The sequence below is a fragment of the Taeniopygia guttata genome, chromosome 7 (assembly GCF_048771995.1).
Source record: "Taeniopygia guttata chromosome 7, bTaeGut7.mat, whole genome shotgun sequence".
Classification (NCBI taxonomy): Eukaryota; Metazoa; Chordata; class Aves; order Passeriformes; family Estrildidae; genus Taeniopygia; species Taeniopygia guttata.
In genome coordinates, this window is record NC_133032.1 from 29,784,456 (window position 1) to 29,805,081 (window position 20,626).

The 20,626-nt window shown below is 44.8% G+C and overlaps 1 protein-coding gene across 4 annotated transcripts in view; it reads right to left on the reverse strand.

Annotated features, from left to right (window-relative positions):
• Positions 1-2,546: 2,546 nt before the first annotated feature.
• ERBB4 (erb-b2 receptor tyrosine kinase 4) overlaps positions 2,547-20,626 on the reverse strand; it is a 587,866-nt gene continuing 569,786 nt past the window's right edge. For 2 of the 4 annotated variants that reach the window (XM_041717639.2, XM_041717640.2), the window contains exons 26-27: positions 12,032-12,326; positions 2,547-10,177 (exon numbers count right to left, since the gene is read on the reverse strand). In XM_041717639.2, coding sequence (XP_041573573.2) covers positions 9,741-10,177; positions 12,032-12,326 — 732 coding nt within the window. In that variant the 3' untranslated portion in view covers positions 2,547-9,740. The remainder of the gene's footprint in view (positions 10,178-12,031; positions 12,327-20,626) is intronic. The other 2 variants (XM_030278010.4, XM_041717641.2) reach the window with 1 other exon arrangement.

The following is a 20,626-nucleotide window of genomic DNA, read 5'->3' on the forward strand; positions in this document are numbered from 1 at the left end:
CCAGACAGAAGCCTGGGAAAGATTTGGAGAAGAATGTAAATAATTCTTTATCTCTTGTGTTGCTCAAATTGTTTATAGTTAAGTTCTATCACTGTGCGTCAAGCACTCTGCACCAATGGTGTGGCTTGTTTTCACTTCAGGAGCAATGGAATTGATCCTCACAAAGCTCTGTATAAAAGACCAGTGTATTTTGAATACACCAGAGTTTTACTCTCAGCAGCCTTCTGATCAGTCTCTTCATTCCTGTCCTGCCTTGACAGCGACAATCCCTAGCTAAGGTCTGTTTCCCTTGCTCTGGCAGGATTCAAACAGAAAGCAATGGTGTGGCATTCAGCACAACTGGGGCACCCAAATGTGCCATTTGTCATGTTAGAAGGTAATAGAATAAGGAAACAACCCCTCCGTGGAAAGCTGCTATTCTCCCTGGCAAAGGAGGAGCAAAAGGCAGGTGTTTCCATCCCCAGGTGCTGCTTTGTGTCTCTCCGAGGCACAGGAGCACTCACTGCTGGCTGAGCTGTGTTTGATGGCTGGATCCTGCTGCTGGCAAGCTGGATTTCCCTGGAGCTGTGTGCTGTGGCTTCCCAGGCTGGCTCCCTGTGCCAGGGTCAGAGGCAGGGACGCAGAGGAGGTCACAGGTGCCAAAGCAGCGGGGCACAGAATGTTCAGATGTTTCTCATGGAGTGATTTGTTAATCCCTCCTCCCCTCCCCTGGGCCATACCCTCCCTCATTTGGTCCTTGCTTTGCCAGGAACACACGCTGGTAAAGAGGTCTGAAAAATCATGGTGATTTCTATTTTGTAGGAAAAAAATATTTCCTTTGTTGTTCCTCCTTTGTGCAGCTCAGTGCAAGGCCCTTGCAGGGGGCACAACAGCCAGTGCCTGTGTGGCAGGGATAAAGCAGGTTTCTGAAATCTGGCTGAAAGGAAAATATGACTTCTTCCCTTGTTGCCACGATCTTGTTGACTTGCCAGTGTATTGCACAAAGCAACTCATACAGATTTTCTTTGCATGACAGCAAAGGCTTTTCTTGGTGTGAAAAAAGCAGAGTAGTGGGGAGGATTTATCACAGGGAGAAGAATTTTGCAGTTGATCTGGCTGTTTGTCAGCTGCTCCTTCTGGAGCAGTGAGCAGGCATGACAGGTTGGAGTCTGGAGTGGTTGCCCCTTTGGAATTGCTGGCTGTGCCCTTGAGCAAAGGCTTTGGAAAGATTTGTGTGGTCAGGGTTAAAAACCCAACAATGCAGCCCAGATGGGCTGGAATGGAGAGCTGCAGACAGCATGGAAAGAGTTTTCTAAGTATAATAATTTAATTTCTTTTTTCTAAATAGTCACCTGTAAAGATTCATGCCAGCTTCCTGAGCTGGGCTGTGGCCATGCTGGGGACTTAAGCAGCCTCTCCTACTGGGTAGGTCCCAGAGGGTTGTCGCAGTGCTACCAATAGCTGCTGGTTTTGCATATGGAGGGAGAAAAACCAATTTCCCCAGTGCTCAGGGCACAGGCTTGTTGCAGTGGGACAAAATGTGCCAGCTGGGCAGTATTGCCTCTGCAAACCTCAGTGAGCTGAGCACTGAGCAGCCACGGGCCACACTGACGTGTGAGGATACAGGACAGAACTTCACCTCTGGTAACACAGCACAAAACTGCTTGCAAAAGCTACACTGTGCTTTCCATGCCATTTCAAACACCTGAACCCCATGGCCTTTGCCAATGTACTCTGAGTGAGTAGAGGAGGGCTTTAAATTAATGTGTTTCACCAGAAAATAGGAGATTGATTTACTCTTTCCCTCATATTTTGGGCAGTTAAGTAAAACCCTCTTGGGGAGAAGAGGTGTGTGTTTGCATGTGTCTTAAAACACTGAGAATTGTGTGGGGAATGCTCCAGGATTCCAACACTGGGAACTGTGTGGGGAATGCTCCAGGATTCCAGCACTGGGAATTGTGTGGGGAGTGCTCCAGGATTCCAACACTGAGAATTTTGTGAGGAATGCTCCAGGATTCCAGCCCTGAGAATTGTATGGGGAATGCTCCAGGATTCCAGCCCTGAGAATTGTGTGTATCTGCAATGACCTTTCCAGGCTGCTGGGGAGAAAATGGAGAGGCCATTTGTGAAACAAAGAGTTGCAGTCCAGGGAGACTGGAGTGTTTTAAAATGTGGCTCAGAGAGCCAAATGACCTTTACAGGTTTCTAGGTAAATTTAAAATTCTTTCCAAGGGCCTGGCAATGTGGGCAATGCTCAGCAGCCAGTGAGGCAGACTGGGGGCAGTGGGACCAGCTTGAGTTAGGCTGTGTGCCAGACCCCATGGGAATTAAGCTGTGGCACTGGCAGGGAATGGCTCACTCAAATCTCACATGGGTTTTAAATGAGCCACAGAGTGGGCATTGCACTGAGGCAGCTCCTGGGGAGGGAATATTTTAACTCACTTTGAGCATAGGAAGCATCCCCAACATGCCAGGCCCCTTCCAGGGCTTTCCATGGACACAGGGATTCTGTGGCACTGGCTGCACTCAAGCCCACCTTCCAAGAGATTTCACTCGTGCACAGAGGCTTTGTTTCGTATTTTATTGAATTTCATTTATATTAAATTAAAAATATATTTCTGACAGATTCATGTAACAAAAAGGCAGAACAGTTTTCAAATTGTTCAGCTGGGATGAGCGTGGGTTGATGCAAGGTGGGTCGCAGTCTACATTTGCCTTAACAAACAGATAAAGCTCTACCCCAAGGACCATGAGGAGAAACTCCGGGCTGCACACGGGAGTGGGGAATAGAACCACACAAAGAGAAGATCCACAGGTTTCTTCCCAGCTTCCAAACAAGACAAAAGGGAAGGGAAAGGAAGGAAGGAAAAGAAAAAAAAAAAAAAAAAAAAAAAAAAAGACCCCGAGAAACTGTGAAAAGAAGGGAAATGATGCTAAAATATGTACCTAATATTAACCCAGGTCAGTAAGTATTCTAACAGTGTATAATTCTCAACAGCTAAAGTATGAGAAACAAAAGGTTAAAGTAACATTACGCCACACACGATTGGCATACCCTACTGTGTAAGCAAGTGCAGAAAGTCTGAACACACCACAACAGTGCTAAAACACAGAATCACACAGAATGCTGAAAATGGTACCTCTAACCAAAACCAGAGGGTGGGAAGGGACAGAAAGCAAAGGGGAGGAGCGGCTTAAATCACAAGCAAATTACCTATATACAAATCAACCCTAAGGACAATTATGTTCCAAACAATGGTGTCCACAAGGAAAATAAAAGCAACATTATCCTTATTTACAAATGCAACTAGCTGTGTCTTTAACAAGCTATAAAAATACTATTCACATTTTCAAAGTAACATACAGTAGGTATTGAATTTCTTTTTATTTTTGTTTCAGAAAGGCAGCTAACTCTGAATGCATCACTTTGCAAGAAATGAGTGTCTTCCCCAACTTGCTGACACTTCTCTTCTTCTGAAGGTACTTCATAAGGCAGAAGTATTGTTGTTTTATGCTGTGGCTCTTTCAGAACGTGGAGGATTGACAGAAACCCAGACCACCCCACCTGTGTGTGCTGCTGGTCCCTCTGGGCTGGCCCATGCTGGCACCGTGATCAGGAGTCACCAGGAGCTCGGTGCTACCCCAGTGTCACCTGCCAGGTGGGAGGCTCTGATTCCCAGGGGACAGTAATGTCATACCCCGGGCCTGAATTTGAGCCTCATCTGAAAAGTCAGTGGTTCAAGACCACCAGATCAGGAAATGAAATTTGGCTATCTCTGTTCTCAGAAAGAGACTTCTTTTCCCTTCAGTTTCCCTTCCCTGATACCCATTTAGCTATTCCAGCTTACAATATAGGGGAAGTGGCAAAAACTGGGCAAAAGAAGGGATTAAAACCATTGTGAACAATGTATTGAATGGGTACCCATTTCCATCTTTAAAATGCTGTTAAAAATTCCCAGTTTTCTCATTCACCTGCATTTCCCTCTTGCATTACCCCACCATAAGTACCCCCACAAGCAGCCAGTACCTATCTCCCATCCCAAATCCAGAGGAGCAGTGATTTCATGCATTCAAAGTTAGCTACCCCCCACACAGCTGCTCAGTTAATAATCGACCCATTTAACAGCAGGACCAGTTTATGCTACATATGTCAGAGTACCTTACCTCGAAAGAACAGCAGACCTATCTACACTTAGAAAATACCACTCACAGTTCCCTACTGTGGTTATCCCAAAAGGGTTTAGTCTTCAGAGTGCTATGGACAATGCAGTGTTTCCCCCTAGGAGAGCTCCAAGGTCGGGCTGGGGACCAAAGCGCTGGCAGATGGTGCTTGGTGACAGCTGGTGGCTCCTGTGGTCACACCTGAGCCAGCAGCCTGATGCTGAAGGGCAGGATGGCAGGATGCACCTTCCCAGCAGGTGAAGGGCTCATCCACAACACCTCTGGAGTGTGATTTCATGGCTTTTTCGTTGGTGAGGGGAGAAGAGCTGAGACAGAACTACCCACGCTGCCTTATGAAACTCCCCTTAAAACCTCTCTCAGCCATGGTCCGCAAAGCTCACTTCTAAAATTAAATAATAAAAAAGGAACAAAAAAACCCCAAACAATGACTTTGATTCCTCCTGTTTCCTATTGGGATGTCCTTGGACTTCCCCCTCACACTTTTTCCTGTATTGCTGCCACAGACCCCAGCTGGAGGAGGCCCAGTGTCCCTCTGGCTCTGGTTAGGAGAGGAGACTGGCTAGAGTTCAAGCCCCACTGAGTCCATCAGTCAGCCCTGAACAACCACAAAAATCCCTAAAAAGTGCTCTGCATTGTCCAAACCTACAGGCAGATCCCAGCCATCACTGCAGCAGCACCACCAACAGCCTCACCTGCCTGTGATTTCCTCGGAACAAACCACTATTCCACACAGTGGCAAAATAAAATCATGCTAAAATAACATTAGAACTGACTTGGAGACATGATCTTTGGACATTTTAGAGTGGTGCTTCTAACCACATAGCTTTATTTTTGTTATTTGTTCCCAGTCTGAAAGCCCCATTTGTAACAGTGACCGTTTCCACCTTTATAGCAACAGGCAGGAAAAAAAAAAAAAAAAAAGAGGGAATTCTGCACAGACAGTGGTGCTTCACTGAGGCTACTCTGTGGGACAACTGCAGCTCCCTGCTTGATGAAATGAACAGCCTCATTGTGCCTTGTCTCTTCATCTCCCAGATGGAATCAAGGAACTCAAACAATCCCATCGTTCTGTTAGCTGCCACCATGATGCCCAACACTTAAACAGACAAAAATATATTTTTTTTCTTTAATATTTGATTTTCCATCCCCAAAACCAAGCTGTATTTCTAGGCTGACTCACCTCACAACTCATATTTCTCCCCTGTGCTGCCCAGCTCTACCTAAAGCTATGGAAAGAGTGGATCCACAGAGTCAGGGCTGAGCTGCTCTTCCAGAGCTGCCGCCTTCCTTCCTGCTGGGCTGGGATTAGTGGTGGCTGAGGGTGACATCTTCAGTGGAAAATGGTGTCAGATCATTGCATATGAGCCTTGCAGTCAAGAAACACATTTTCTACCAAGTATGTGGTACATCCAGGAGTAATACAGCATTTCTTTGTAGACAGAAAAGGATTTCAGGGTACCTCAAACAGATCTACATGGCTCCTATTGCAGATTTATTTCCATCTCTTGCTACCTGAGAGAGACAAGCTGTCTGAAATATAGCTGTAAATACTCTGCTACCTCTGAGCCAATGGCCATGTAAAAAATCCCTCCTGGCCATTCTGCAGAAAAAGGAAAATCTGAAAAGATCTGAAGAAGTAAATGTTAAAAGTAGTTGGTTTCAGCCAATTATGCTACAGTGAGTCAATCGGCCCCAGCATCTGCTTGCAATAACCCTCAGGTAGGTAATGACAGCTAGGACAAGTAACACTGAAAGAGATCAGGAGAAGATAATAAATGTTGTTCTCTTTCCTTTAGCAGGATGCTTTGTGCCTTGGATAATGGCTGAGCCACACTCAGCTAAAAACGTGCTTTTGAAAAGGTGGTCACTGCTCTCCTGTGACACAGGCCGTGACAGGAGGAAACAGAACATTTGTAAACAGGAGACTGCATTCTAAAACCCACAGATCCCTCTGTAGCACTAGAAAGTGAATCACACCCAAAGTACTTCTGTTGATCTGCTCTCCTGCTGCTTTGTGCTGACAAAATGCAGTTTGTGTGTGTGTGTGTGTGCTTTTCCCCCAGACCTGTCATTATGCTTTAAAGACCTTGGCCCTCATCTTTCACCCCATATGAATCCCAGTGGAATGCTTGCCATGATTTTGCCATCTGCATTTGCCCAAGTTCTTTCCCCAAGCCAGCAGCAACACCCAGTAAGGCAAAGATGTGAGTTAGGGACAGCCAGGCATTTCTGCTGGAATTAAAACAGCCAAACAGTTCTGTTCTCAGTTTCCCTTTCTCTTTTTCTTTAGCCATGATTAAACTATCTGTTGCAAAGAGGCAAACCTGCCAGCTAAGCTCACGGAACCCAAGGGCCAGTTTTGGCAACTGCAACTCAAACCAGAAGCTCAGAAAACAATTAAAAAAAAAAAAAAAAAAAAAAAAAAAAAAGAAGCTGCAGCGTGTGGAGCTCTCCCTCATCCCGAATCGCTGTGCTCATGAAGCCTCTGCCTGTCCTCTGCTATCCCAGACCCCACTAGCATGGCTCTGCATGGCTCATCCAGGCTGCCAGGCAGAGCCCCTGTTCCAGCTTTCCTGCTGCCCCACCTGCAGGAGCCTCTGCATTTCCATGCTACTTAATATATTACAGCACACCCACAGTCGACAAATAAAATTAATAAATAATTCAAGCCTTGTAAGAAATAAAAGGTTAAATTGTTAAACCCCAACAGTATTTACACTTGGATTACTCCATGGGCTTGTTTCTAAGATGAGCACTACTTCATTGCCAGAGGAACAAAGAGGCCTCACCTTGTGTGAGCAGCTCCATCGCCGTGCCTGGCTCTGGAGGTGTGCCTGCCTCTGCCCCAGCAGCCTCTGAGCTCATCTCTGAATCCAAACATGTCAGCTGCGCCAGCATTTCATTTTTTATTTTTTCTCTGTTAGGAGTTACTCTGTTACAAGAACCATTCAGGGACAAATCAACCTTTCTCCACCTACCTATGGTCCTGCAGGCAGCTGCTGTGCTGAACACCCACATTCCTGCGCTGGTCCCTGTCCCCAGGCAGCTTGGCAGCATTGTCCCAGCCTGGCAGACCTGTGCAGCAGGTGAGCACTGCTGTGGGCAAACCTTCCCTGGAGCAGCCACCCTCTGTGCCCCAGCCCCTGCCTGCTGTGTGCCCCTGTCCCACCAACATGGTGAGGAGCTACCAGAGGCACCAGAAGAGGCCCCTCAGTGCAGATGGTATCCATCTACCCCCTGGCAGTGGCCATTTGGTACCACCTTGGTACCACTTGACCCAAGGTCTCCTTTTCCCAGCTCAAAGCTCTGTGCCTGTTGTTGCTGCTTCCAGAACCTTCAGCTTGATGCACACCTGGACACACCTGGTGCACCAACAGCTCGCTGGCTGAACCAGCCTTGTGATCACAGGGTGTTTTCCATCTACAAGGGTAACAACCAAGCCAGCTTTAACATCTTTTCACACCTTTGTCAAGCTGACCTACTAAGCTTCAGGTAGCTGTTGCTTGTTTCTTACTCCCTTCCTCTGCTCCTCTAAGATTAAAGGTGGCAAGCTGATGGAATGGCAGGAATTTAGAGGAGGGTGATGCCATTTCCAGACCACTGCTTGCTGCTGGTTTTGTTGCCAGGTTAGGTCACCCTAAAGATCCCAGCCCTAACAGAGCTGAAGCACATAAACTGAAATACTGTTGCATCACCCAGAATTGCCATCCACCAGGTATTGCCTCTTCCCTTTAAAAGCCTTGATGGATAGAGACAGGCAGATCTCCAAAGGTACCTCATAGTTCCTTAAGGTGTTTGGTGGGAAGCAGGCTCACAAATGCTCTTACACACACAGTGCTGGTGTGCCAGGAGCAAGCCTTGGTGCCTCTGGCCCTTGTGCCTCCTTCCCAGCTCCATCTGCCCCAGATCACCAAAAACATCCAGAACTCTGCTTTGAAAGAGATTTCCAAAGAGGAGCAGGTCAGGGGGTGTCTACCTAAAAACTGAGGTTGACAAAAGCAGAACTAAGTGCAAGGAGACTGACTCATACTTATTTACATTTTTGACAGAAAGCTCTGCGAATCATGCACATTTTGACTTCTCAAACCTCATATGCACTGTCTTCTGTGCCAGAGTAATCCTCCTTTTAGAAAAATGGTATTCTGTACTGTGCTGCAAGCCAGAGGAGGACATTTTCCTCCCCTGATCCTTTCCAGAGTTTGCTCTGCTGTCCTTCACAGAGCAGCAAGAAGAGCTGGCTGCTCTGTCACTGTATTCTCTGAAGCAGTCACTGCATCGGCCTCTCAGAAGTGGCAGGCATTGTTCCAAAGACTTGATTTGCTTCATTTTGGCATTTCCACAGTCATCCTTTACAAATAATTTATATTTCTTTTTTAATTTAAAATTATTATTTTGCATTTTGCTGGTCACTTCCATATTGCTTCATTCAAAATCCAGAAAACAGTTCAAATAAAATCAGAGGTTAAGTGCAAACTAACTTTCCAGTGAACCACTATGTGCGTTTTCTCCAGTCCAGTGTCTGTCATCCAGTTTAAAGGACCCTTCCCACCCCACCCCACAGAACATCAAACTCTTCAGTTCTCTGTCTTGTCCTCAGTGCTGCCTGACAGCATCCCCAGCTCCCTTCATGACCATGAAGAAGAAAAAGAGGGAAGAATTAGTGACAATCTTTTGCAGTGTTTACAGTCAGCAGGTATAAAACAAGAAAAGCAAAACTTTTGGCATACAAATCTTCATTTCTTGGCCTGGTTTTTAGCTTCAAATGACCATATTGAAGATGTGGTTTTGTAACTCTCTTCTGAAGGGTATTTTGTGTTTAAAGTGATCGCTGTGTTGGCACACGTACAAAAATGGTCATGTCAAGTACCAGCTCTGAGCAGGAGTCTCTGTGGCTGGGAATTGGCACAAAATCACGGTGTGGCTCAGAAGAGGGGTTTAGCTGTATGTGGGAGTCACATCATCATTTCTTGGAAAGCCACAATGAAGATCTGAATGTTTTTGAAAAGCTATGTTAGCCATTTTCAGTTGCTGGGATAGAAAGTGTTAGAGAAAGAAATTGGATTCTCAATCTCAATTACTACGCTATCACACAGGATATAAAAATTGTCCATTTTTCACCCTGATGGAAATTGCATGGAGATTTCCAGGAATGCTGTACAGACTCCCATCAGCTCCTGCTGAAAGAATCAGCCTTTCTGTGGCATTTCCTACAGCTGGATCACTGAGAACGAGCTCGAAGCAGCACTGCCACTGGCCTTTCCTAGCACCACCTGGCTTCTCTGGGCATCCAACCCCCGCCTCTGCCGAAAGTGGGGAAGGCCAGGTTGGACACTCCTTCTTTCAGTCTCTTTCCTTCCTTCCTTCCAGGCTCCCAACCCAATCTGCAACCAACTCCGAGACATCCTTTCACTTAGAAATATCAAAAATGAGTGAACTGGCAAGAAGAGGAAGCTCATGGGAGAAAGAGAGGGAAGGGAGGGAGGAAGGACGGGCAAGGGCAGGGAGAAGGGGGGAGTGGGAAAGGATGAGTGAGGCAGCTAGAAGGGGGTTGCCTTTCCACTTCAGTGAGAGCACAGCCACTACACCACGGTGTTCCGGTGTCTGTAGGGCGGCGGGGGCAGCACAGTGCCAGGCTTCAGGGAGAACTCGGAGAGGTATTCGGGATTCTCTGCCACTATGGGCCGGATCCGTCCGTTCTGTTTGTAAAAGTATTTTGTGCTGTACTCTTGCAGGTAGTCCGGGTGCTGGAGGGTGCTCCGTGGGGGCAGGCTGTGGTTCCAGTAGTCTGGGTTGTCAAAGGCCTTCTTGGCTTTCTCTGGCAAATTGTTCTTCAGGTACTCGGCGTTTTCCAAGGTGCTGGCGAAGGTGTTGAGGTACAACGGCTCGTTCACGTACTCGTCCTCGGCTTTGGGCTGCCCGTTGGGAGCCTTGTGGTACTCTGGGTTGTCCACAGCTTGGAGATCTCCATTCTTTCGTCGGGAAACAAATGGGTTCTCTTCCACTGGGTTTAGGTAATCTAAGGAAAGACAAAAAATAAGTCAGCCTATCCACGTAGAAGCACTCAGACCACAGCACCCTCCACCTCAGCCAGTCCAAGAAAAGTCCAGATGGGATCAGGGGCCAACTATGCTGAACACACACTTGTGAAAAATGAAGTTTTCCACACACAGTGTGCATTAAAACAGATAAAACAGACACCTTGGAAGACTGACTTATCAAACACCCTGGCCAGCTAAGCTCCAGCCCATGTGGTCCCCTGGCCTTCCTCTCACTGTACGGTCTACAGGCCCAAACACACGGAACAACTTCTGCCTCTGCTACCCTGGACCTATTAGCAAACCCTCTGCCCTGCAGTCCTTCCATCCACAAAACTCTACAGGAACCTTATTTAGGCTCTCTGCATGAAGCCTATCCCCAAGGGCTAACTTTTAAGACAGCTTCATTTCTAAGAGAACAATTTGCCTGATTAAAAACCCTTCCAGGGGCCTTGAAGCATTATGAAAAAAAGGTTGTACAAATGACTCCTAGAAAGGGAACAAGAGAGCCTTAGATCAGCTGCAAAACGGGACTTGGAGCAGGCTACAGTTGCTTCAAAGCACTTGCTGTGGATTAACATCCCATTTCCAGCAGCACAGTGCTGCTCAAGGGCTCTGCACACACCTCCACAGAGAGTCCTGGCGCAAGGGGTCACCTGGTTTTATCCTGAATGGGGCCAAAACTATGAAAGGCAAAAGTTCAAGACCCAGTGAACACCTTTGAACCTGCAACTGTCACTGAATATGAGCTGAATAGCAGGAACATTTGTTTTTTTTAGTGTTGACAGCCAAGCAGTGCTTTGATTTGAGCCCTGCAGCTGGCATGGAACACGCAGTTTGTGGCCACACCATGACAACCCTGTGTCTGTGCCCAGGGTGTCAGGAGGGAGCTGCTTTCTCTCCTGAGCTGCTACTGCCACATCCCTGAGGGCTCAGGTGGCTCCTGCAGAACTCTGAGGGTCCCTGGGGTGCACCTTTACATAAATGTGGGGTGATACTGAAGGTGAATCACTGCAAGGGAGACCCCCACAACTGCTACTGCCATGGGTCCAGCCCCAGGGCTCCCTCCATTCCTCCATCATGGAACACAAAGGACAAGTGGCTTCCAAGTTCTTAGCAAACACACTAGTGACTTGTGACTAGTCACTTGCAATACAATTGTAATTATTAATTTCTTTAAAGCTAATGCAAAGCTTTGGAAGCAAATTAATAATGGCACATCCCCTTATATCTAATTGGCTGCTATCATTATTTAAAGAGGAAGAAATGAATGAGGGCAAACTGGGAAGTGCAGCATGCTGAGCAGGCACAGATTTAGGCAATCTTCCCCTTGCAGTGATGCTCTCTTTAAAGCACATCTTATTCTTTCAGTCCCAGACTTCTCTTGGGTATAAAATGCCAGCTGTGTGTATCAGTTCTGTGATAGGTTCAACATGACATTTACCAAGCACAATGCCAAGAATAAGAAGATCAATAAACACTGCAAAGTTGGGACTATGGCTGGCTGAATATAGATCCTTTCCTTGGAAATAACTGAAGATTTGTGTCTGGGTAAGAAGGAGGCTTGGCCTTTTTTTCATTCCTCTTGTTATTTCTCAAAAAAAAAAAAGTAAAAAGGGGACTTACCAGCTTTGAAATACTGGCACATATCTCAAAGTAGAAAATTAAGGAGAGAAAACCAAATCCCCGTGTAAAGGAATATTATCCTAAGTCAGAATGCTTCAACCTGACAGGTAACTAAATAAAGCCATTTTTGATTAAAAGCTGCTGACGTACAAAGAGAAGAAATGCAGCCAGGCTAGAGCAGGAGGCTCTCTGGAAAGGCAATATTTTACCTGTTTTAGGTTTGTCTCTCATCGGTGTCATGTACCCGTCCTCATCCAGCTCTCCCCGCACGACCCGCTCGGGCATGAAGACGGTGGGGTCAGCGCTGTACCTCTGGGTGCTGCTGTCCTCTTTTGCCAGGGCTGCCACCTGCTTCTGCATTGTGCCATTGCAGCAAGTGTCTTCAAAGATCTCTGCTGTGGCCCCTTGAGCAGCTGGGGCTTCTGGAAGGATGCAGCCAGGAGCTCTGTAGGGCATCGGCACCTCGGCCGTGTAGCCGCCGTCCCGGTACACAAACTGGTTCTGCTGGGACAAAGAGCACAGCATGGGAAAGGAGAAGCTTCAACAGCAAGTCATGGTGTGCCTCCCGTGCCTGCCTGCCCATCCTGAGCTTCCAGGCTTTGATGTGGAGCCACAGAGCATCCATCTGCCCAGTGGGGATGGAAATGGGGCAGGAAAACTCGTCTCCTGGTCGGCACGTGGAGGCTGGACACACACAGCTGCAAGAGGTGAAGGTGGTGGTTCCTCTTCTATTACTCTGGCAACCTCCCCTGACTTCTGATCAGAGCCCTTTAAACCTCATGTGTGGGAAATCTCCTGACTGGGGATAGAAATCACTATCACCTCTGTTTATTCTGGGGGATACTTCTAGTGTGTGCTGTGGTGGGAATTATGGGGTCACCACACCAGGTGGAATTCGATCAGGAAGTGCATTTTAGGGTCACCCACGCCATGTGGAATTCCATCAGGAACTGCATTTCAGGCTGGTGAACTGTGTTTGTATTGCACCTCAACTCAGTGGTTTAACCCAACCTACCATTTTGCTTGTCATCACAGACATGCAAGGAAATGTCATCATCATGACCTGCAGATAGGAAGGAAAGATGTACAGATCCATCCAAGCCTTTCACCTAAATGCTTTTTCAGAAAAGTTGCCAGAGTTTTGGGCGTGGGTCCTTAGAGTTTGCACATGAATCCAGGCTGAATCTGGAGATCTTTAACCATTTGATTCCTTATGTAAACACTTCATTACCTGGTTTCGAGTCATTTATGCAGGAAAAAGGAGTTTGAAAAAGGAAAAAAAATAGTGAAAAAAGAAGGAAAGCCTGAAGGATGAAGGTTGAATGTGAAATACTTACTCCTGACATAGGGGTGTAGGCAGGAGGAGGGCTGTGTCCAATTTCATTCTAATAGGAAAGAAAAATGAATGATGGATACGTAACAAGAGGCCACATGAATGAAACGAGTCACATGAGCTGTATGAGCTAACTGGGAGAAACATGCACACCAGTCAGATTTCCTAACTGGACCCAAAATTCAAATTCAGTCAGGGCAAATGTCTCACCCCCAACAACAAGCTGTGTGTCTTAGAAAAGCAAGGCTTTTGCCAATAGGATTGACTCCTGCACACAGGGCTATACCCCTCTGCCAGTAAAAGTTTAGAAGATCAGCAGCTTAAAAAAAATACTGTCCCAGGATGGCATTATGTGTCTGTGGGCTCTGCTCCACCCGCAGCACAAAAGGCTAAAGCCACTGTCCTGTCTTTAGCTCTTCTGGGCTGTGATTGTAATATTTAAATACATATTCTGCAACTATAACAGCACAGCCCTGTCCCAAGATGTCATCAGGCAATGGACTGCCATTAATGTGGTTATTGCTGTTTTTGCTGACAAGAGACTCTCCAGTCAGCGGCCTGCCAACTAAGATCACTATAATTGTGTTTTTTTCATGCCTCCCCTTTAGTGCTGTACTATACATATCTGTCTTGTAACACCCCTTACCACAGAACCTTATACATGGCTCTTCTCCACCACTGCTCTCTGCACATTTTTTTAGTTCTTTACTGTTTTTCTCCATGAGCTGTTAACCTGTAGCCACTGCTCCATTAGAACAGGAGGCAAAGAAAAAAGCTGTGCTGCCATTTAGTTGGCTTGAAAAATTAATAGAAAAAATTTAATATAAAAAAAATTAATACAAATGTGTAAGTGTCCTTAAATTGACTGGTAATTGCAATGTGAGGTCATAATTTTGTAGGCTTCCAAGATTACCCTCAAACAATTCTTATTGGTTAGGACATGTAAGAAGAAAATATGTTTGGATTTTACCAGGTAAAACATAAATAGTTTGTTTTGCATGTGAAATGCAATTTACTTTGTTGATTTTTGCTGGGGGCGGGGTGGTGGTGTTGTTTTTGCATTTTAAATACTATCTTGAAATCAGAGGATGTTCCTTTAGTGAAAAGCTCTAGAATTTTGGATTTTGATCTTAAAAGTCTCACTGGAATGATCATATCTGTCTTTTTGAGATAGACAGAGACCTTAGTGGGCTGGTTGCTTGAAGACCTCACTACATAAGCCTACTTAAGAAGTCTCAGCTTATACACAAAAAAAAAAAAAAAAAAAAAAAAAAAAAAAAAAAAATCAATACCAGCTCCTTTTGATGCTATAATGTGAGTTATAGCCATTAGCTGTGGAGTGCACATCCATCCACAGGGGAACTCATCACACTCCATAAGGAGCCTCACTTCTTCAACTGCCCACAAACAGCCCTCCTCAGAAATGCCCAAGATTTCATTCTGTACATCACATGATTGAATTTTAGGCAAAAACATGACAACGAGGAGAAATAATAAAATCCAAGCAAATGTCTCCTAAAGCCTTTTTCCGAGGCTCTCTGGTACAAAATACCAGTGACACATCAGCTGTTGTAACAGCCAATATTTGTGTAAAATGAGCCCTGATCCAAGAGTGGTAAATAACATTTCTGTGAATATTGGCTAGTGTTATTGCTTTCTATTTATTAATTTCATTTTCCAATTCCTTGCTTCTAAAATCTCCTAAAGGTAAATATCTCCTGCTTTATAGCAGGGACACAATATTTTCTGGCTGCATCTTAAACTGCAATGAAATCTAAGCCTTGTTGGGTCCAGCCCCCTTGCTACTTCAGAGCTGGTTTTCCTGGCCAGCCACAGAAATGTTGATAGGGTTGCACAATCACTGGTGTTTCTTGCTCTAAAACAGCCTGCTAAACTCACAGGACTGAAAAATTTCCCTCTGAAGGGAGGACATGAGTGTACACACATGTTTGAACCCACTCTGATACTGCTCAAAACTCAGCTCCCTTTTCCTCTCTTTCTGCTCTCACACACCAAAAGCACCAAACAGGAATAAAACACTCCAGCTGTGCCACTGGGATGCTGCTCCCAAATCCTGTTCAGGGGCATCCTTTGCTCCAGGCCTCAGGCAACTCAATAATTACCTGCTTTGAGCAAAAACTCAGAACACTTCTTTATGCCATTCCTCAGTCCTGGGCTGTGTGCCCCCAGAAACAACTCCTTCTCCTCCTTCCCCTAAAATCTCTTGACCTAATTTCAAACCAAGGGAGTATCCAGGCTCCAGTCACCAAACCAAAGCATCCTAAGATATTGACCTTGCTGCAAAGCACCACAATTTCTGATTTATGGGAGTGGATCTGAATAAAATGTGGGATGGTCTGCAGAGCACACAAGGCAGTGTCCAGCCAGCCCCCAGGCAAATTCCAGCTACATTCCAAGGGAGCAGCCTGGCATTTCACAACTGATCCAAACTGGAAAGACCATTCCAGGAGAACAGCCACCTCTGCTTGGCTGCAGCCCTGCTTCCACAGAATTTGCAGATTTCTCTGCCCTGCCACAGACAGCAAATATTTCTAAAAGGAAAATCCAAAGGAAAAGCACGCCCCATGAGATCCCTGTGTCATGTTCAATAGAAATGGAATGCTGTTTGTATAGTAGTTGCTGGAAGGCTTTGCAGACCTCTGGGGGTTTCTGGTCCCAGCCCCTGCTCAGAGAAAGGCCATATATAAATAGAAAGGATTTGACACCTCCCTGGGCTGTTAAGGTTCAAGCATATCCATCCCCACAGCTCACAGTGTCTGACACAAGTCTGGCATTCCCTGGCCATAAAGGTGGGGATTGGGGAATCTTTATAGCAAATTATGAGATCCCAGCCCTTTTTCCAGCAGTACCTTTTCTCAGAATGTGACACATGTTTTAACTTAAATGTTGATCACGAGTACAGAAACAATGTAAGTATCAGTTTGCTCCAGTCTCCAACAACTGATGCTTTCCACCATCGGACACAAAACATCCATCTTAGATCAGCCAGGGAAAAAATACACAGAAGAAACAAAGATTAAGTCTTTTTCTTTGTTTCAGTTTTTTTCTGGTTGCTGTTTGCCAGAGGACAGGTAGGATTTGCAAGCAGCCTGGGCTCTAACTCACTTCCCATAGACTGAGATATGCCAGCCCATGTCCTGGCAGAATGGTGGATTTAAGACACCCCTGAATCTGTCCAAAATAATTTTGGGTGTTTCACTGGCCCCCTGGGTTCAGCTCAGTACCAACCAACTTCTTAGCTTCAGATAAGTCATCACCACTTTCTCTTGCATCATTTTCTCTCATAACTGTCTGTTTTCATACTTTTTAAATCTTTTAGAGCAGTCCACATTGACTGGGATATCCAAACTGCCTTCTAGGAGTAATTTAGTCTGGACTGTGAACTGTAAATGGCATACATCACAAACAAGACCTTGGCATGGGAAACAACATACTCATACATAGCACAGAGTATTTCCTGTGCTGTTACTGGAAAATACCAGATATAAACCATATATTTTCAGTCTAACACTTCACCAAGTAGAGAAGTCAGAGGTGACAACACCACCAATGAAAACAGTCTCTTAAGAGATGCCAAATTTGGGCAAAAAACTCAGCATTCAGCTACACTGACAGGAAAAGGTAGAAAAAATGCTTTTCTGTAGCCTCATCTCTTTAAGCCTGATACCCAGGCTGGAAATAAAAGCATTCAGCTGTGTGGCACCAAAGGCTTGGAAACCCAGCTGATCTCTGGAGCTCAGAAACCTGCACCCATCCTCCATCCTACCTTCAGAGGAGCTGGCAAATGGATTTCAACTGGCACAATTTGCACTTTGATCTAAGCATGACACAGGAATGGAGGTGCAAGGATCCCCTTTGCCTTTTACTTTGTGTTAATGAATCTGAGTGTCAAACAGAGAGAACAGAGACAGCTGGCATTGCCTGTCTTTTCCTTTCAATCTCCTTGACTCCCCCATCCTTCCTGTCACCCATGAGTAGCTTTCTGTCACTCTCTTCTTTAATACACTCTCCAAGACAGTAAATGGCACCTTTTAACACTAAGCCCCACGATTTGAAAGGGTGAGGAACCATTTCCCACCTGTTCCAGCAATTCCCTGTGGGGCAGAGGGCTCAGCACTGCTCCTGCTCCTGGGCTGTCCAAAACACAGGACCAGCAGCATCTCCTTTTCTGTACAAACCTCAAGCTTCAAATCCCAAAACAGGTAAAAGCATGGAGAATAAGACCAAAACCACAACATGCTCATGATTTTTGATTGTGACATGGAAGACAAAAAAAAAAAAAACCAAAAAAAAAAAAAAACCCCAAAAAAAACAACCACCCAAAAAAAAGAAGGCACAAAAGAAAGTTGATGAATGATCCTGGGAGCAGCAGCAGCCCCCTCCTATGTGCATGCTGCACTGCCATCTTCCCCAGCCTTTTTTATACAGTAATCAAAGGATATTCTGAGCCTCTCAAAATGCCATCAACCCTCATTGAGAATGAAATAGAGCACATCTCCATCGAAGCCTTTACAGCAGTAATCATTGCCACATGCTGGCCTGAACAGGGAGCTTTTACAGACAAAGATGAGTTTTAAAAATAAAATAAAAAGCCTTCCTAAAATCTGAATAGAAACTTGATGATAATCTCCCAATTTTATTATGCAAGGGGGAAAAGAAACCCATAATTGTGCACTCCTGGTCTCTTAAAGCAAAGAATAGGCTTCTTGATGAAATGCTGAGTTGATTTAGAGCAGGGCTGAGGTTCTGGTGGCAATAATAGTCTAAAAGAACTAACCATCCAGCTGATTTGGATAAAATAATCATTTTTCAACATTCTAAATCTACACTTCATCTGTGCCTCCTCCCACTTCTCCCAACTGTATCTTTTGGAGAGTCTTTTTATAGCTTTGAAAATTATTTTCCCCTCCCCTCCCGCAGCATTCAACAAGAAAGACAGACTCTTTACCCTGGCTAACAAAGGGCATTTTTTAGCCTGTGCTGGCATTTAGCTCCACTGCAGCTATGTTTAGAAAGTACAGTATTTAGTATTGGTTTCACAGGATGCTCTCTAGCCCTCCTGCCACCTGGGAGTCCTGCCAAAGCATCATCCCAGGAGTCCCACTGCCCTGGGACACCCAGCACTCCCCACCTTGCAGACCACACTGGTGTTTAAGTTGTTAAGCTGCAAATCCCTGCAGCTCTGCCTGGTGCACTTGCAAATCATGTCCCCTTGTATTTTTCAGGTGTTTTTACTATTTTAAGAAAACCACAAATAGTGTTCCTCACAAATGGATGTTTTCCACTAACAATTTCTGCTTCACGTCTCGTCACAAAAGAAAAAAAAATTTCTCCCGGATCTCATAATTATTTCCTGACTCTCAGTCCACTTTTCCATCTACTGAATTATGTAGAGTTGTTTAGCTTGCTGTTTTCCAAGAATGCCTCATCAGTGCAGTGTAAAAATATTTATTACTTACTCTTTTTTTATCTATTGACTTTTTCTTTTCAGGATAGAAAAGAAAATGGATCAGCTGTGAGCTCTCGTTACTGTTAACACAGCCAGCAGCTATTCATGGATCAAGCAGATGTTGCCTGATTTTAAACCAGTTTATATTAAAGCTCAATGAATTTACATGCCACGCGTCAAGGATGGAAGCAATGTACAGCTCCAGCCTCTCCCACCAGTTCCACTGAGCTTGCAGAAGGTACTGTGAGGTGGTGGTTTTGTTATTACTCCATCTTACAATTTGTAGAAGCCACAATACCATCCAATTCTTTAGGAAAGTCTCCAACTCTTTATGCCTTTTAACTCTTTATACTCTTCTCTGACTCTAAAGCTACATGCTTGAATACAGAAGCCTGAATGTGACAGAAAATAGCTAATGCATTAAAAAACCCGTTTTAAGGCACTTCCCTGCAAAATCATGAGTTTATTTGACCAGTTGGTCCTGATGATCAGTTCAGGCTGAAAAGGGTTTACTCCTTGAGAGGTATCACTGATTTCAGCCAGCCTGGCTGCAAAGCAAGAAACTAATTGCAATAAAGCACTTTCAAAGAATTCTCTCTGAATACCCAGGAATTATCTATTCCATTTGAGTCCTCCATAGGAATTTTCTTCCTTTCTCCTCTAGCAAGACTAGCACATTTTAAAAAGGTATTAAAACACATATTTAAATAAAAAGTATTTAAATACCTGTTCTAGATAGACATATTTTGTAAGAAGCTTTCCTTTTTTATTAAAATAAATTTTCATGTAATATATTTTAGAGTGTATTTTTGCATGCTTATTCTCAGTACCTCTTCACCCTGAGCAATGAAATTAGGCTGACTAGCCTGGGTTCATCTCCTGCTTTTCATGGACAAGGTTGGCCTGGTGCTACCCACACTTTCAACAAAGGCTAGAAACAGACCCAGAAGAATTTTCCAGAAGAGAAAAGTAAGTAGGTAAAATACTTGTGATGGTGCGCCAGACACCAACTGAAGACTAACAGTTCTTGGGAAGTGCTTAATGCAGAAAGCAGAGCAGAACAGACAGGAGCCTCCTACCACCAGAATGTCTATAAACCTTAGGAAAGCAGAAAATGGGAATTAGAGCTCTTGAAAGGGGTCTCGGTGGACTTTCAGAATTACCCTGAAGGTCTGAAGGCAGTAAATACAGGCTTAGACTCTCCTGGGGAAATACACAAAATGTAGTGTTCAGCAAAAGACATGAAGAAGGGCTTCATACAAACTTCTCCAAGCAATCATGCAGTTTTAAAGAAGCAAGAGAGCAAATACAGAGTTACTCAGTGTAATCATCTGAAACACTGTGAAATGCTTTGAATCGAGGTCTAGTTCATTTACAAGACCATCTATTCTGGCGTTGGAGACTTTATTCCCACACTTGCATAAGGAAGTGACAGAGGCAAAAAAATGACTACTAAGATTTTCAGAAAGTTTTTAATCACCTTTTAAGGAGCAGCAATTAAAGAAAAAGGATAGAAATAACTAAAGAAGACCACAGCCTGACAGACTGTCCTAAGAAGTATCAAATTTAGGGGGAGATTTGGTCATATTATTTTTTAGGAAGATTCTGCAGAAGCAGAAAGGTGGCAGACACCACAAACATAAAAGGACATCTGTGTTGCCACCATTGAACAGCAAACACAAATGTTAATATCCTGTTTAGCCTTTTAAGCAGCAGAATCAGAGAATCACAGAATATCCTGAACTGGAAGGGACCCACAAGGATCATTGAGTGCAGCTCCTGGCCCTGCACAAGACACCCCAAGAATCACACCATGAGAACCAGAGATTTCTGATTGCTGGCAGCTCCTTAAATCCAGCACAAAAAAATGTGCATGGCAAGAAGGAACAGGATCCAAACCCTGCTAAAGAGTCAGCATTAATTGCCCAGTGATGCTGTGATGTTTTTTCCATCCTACCTGACACAATCAAGGCAATCTTTCTAAGACAAACTCCACCTCAA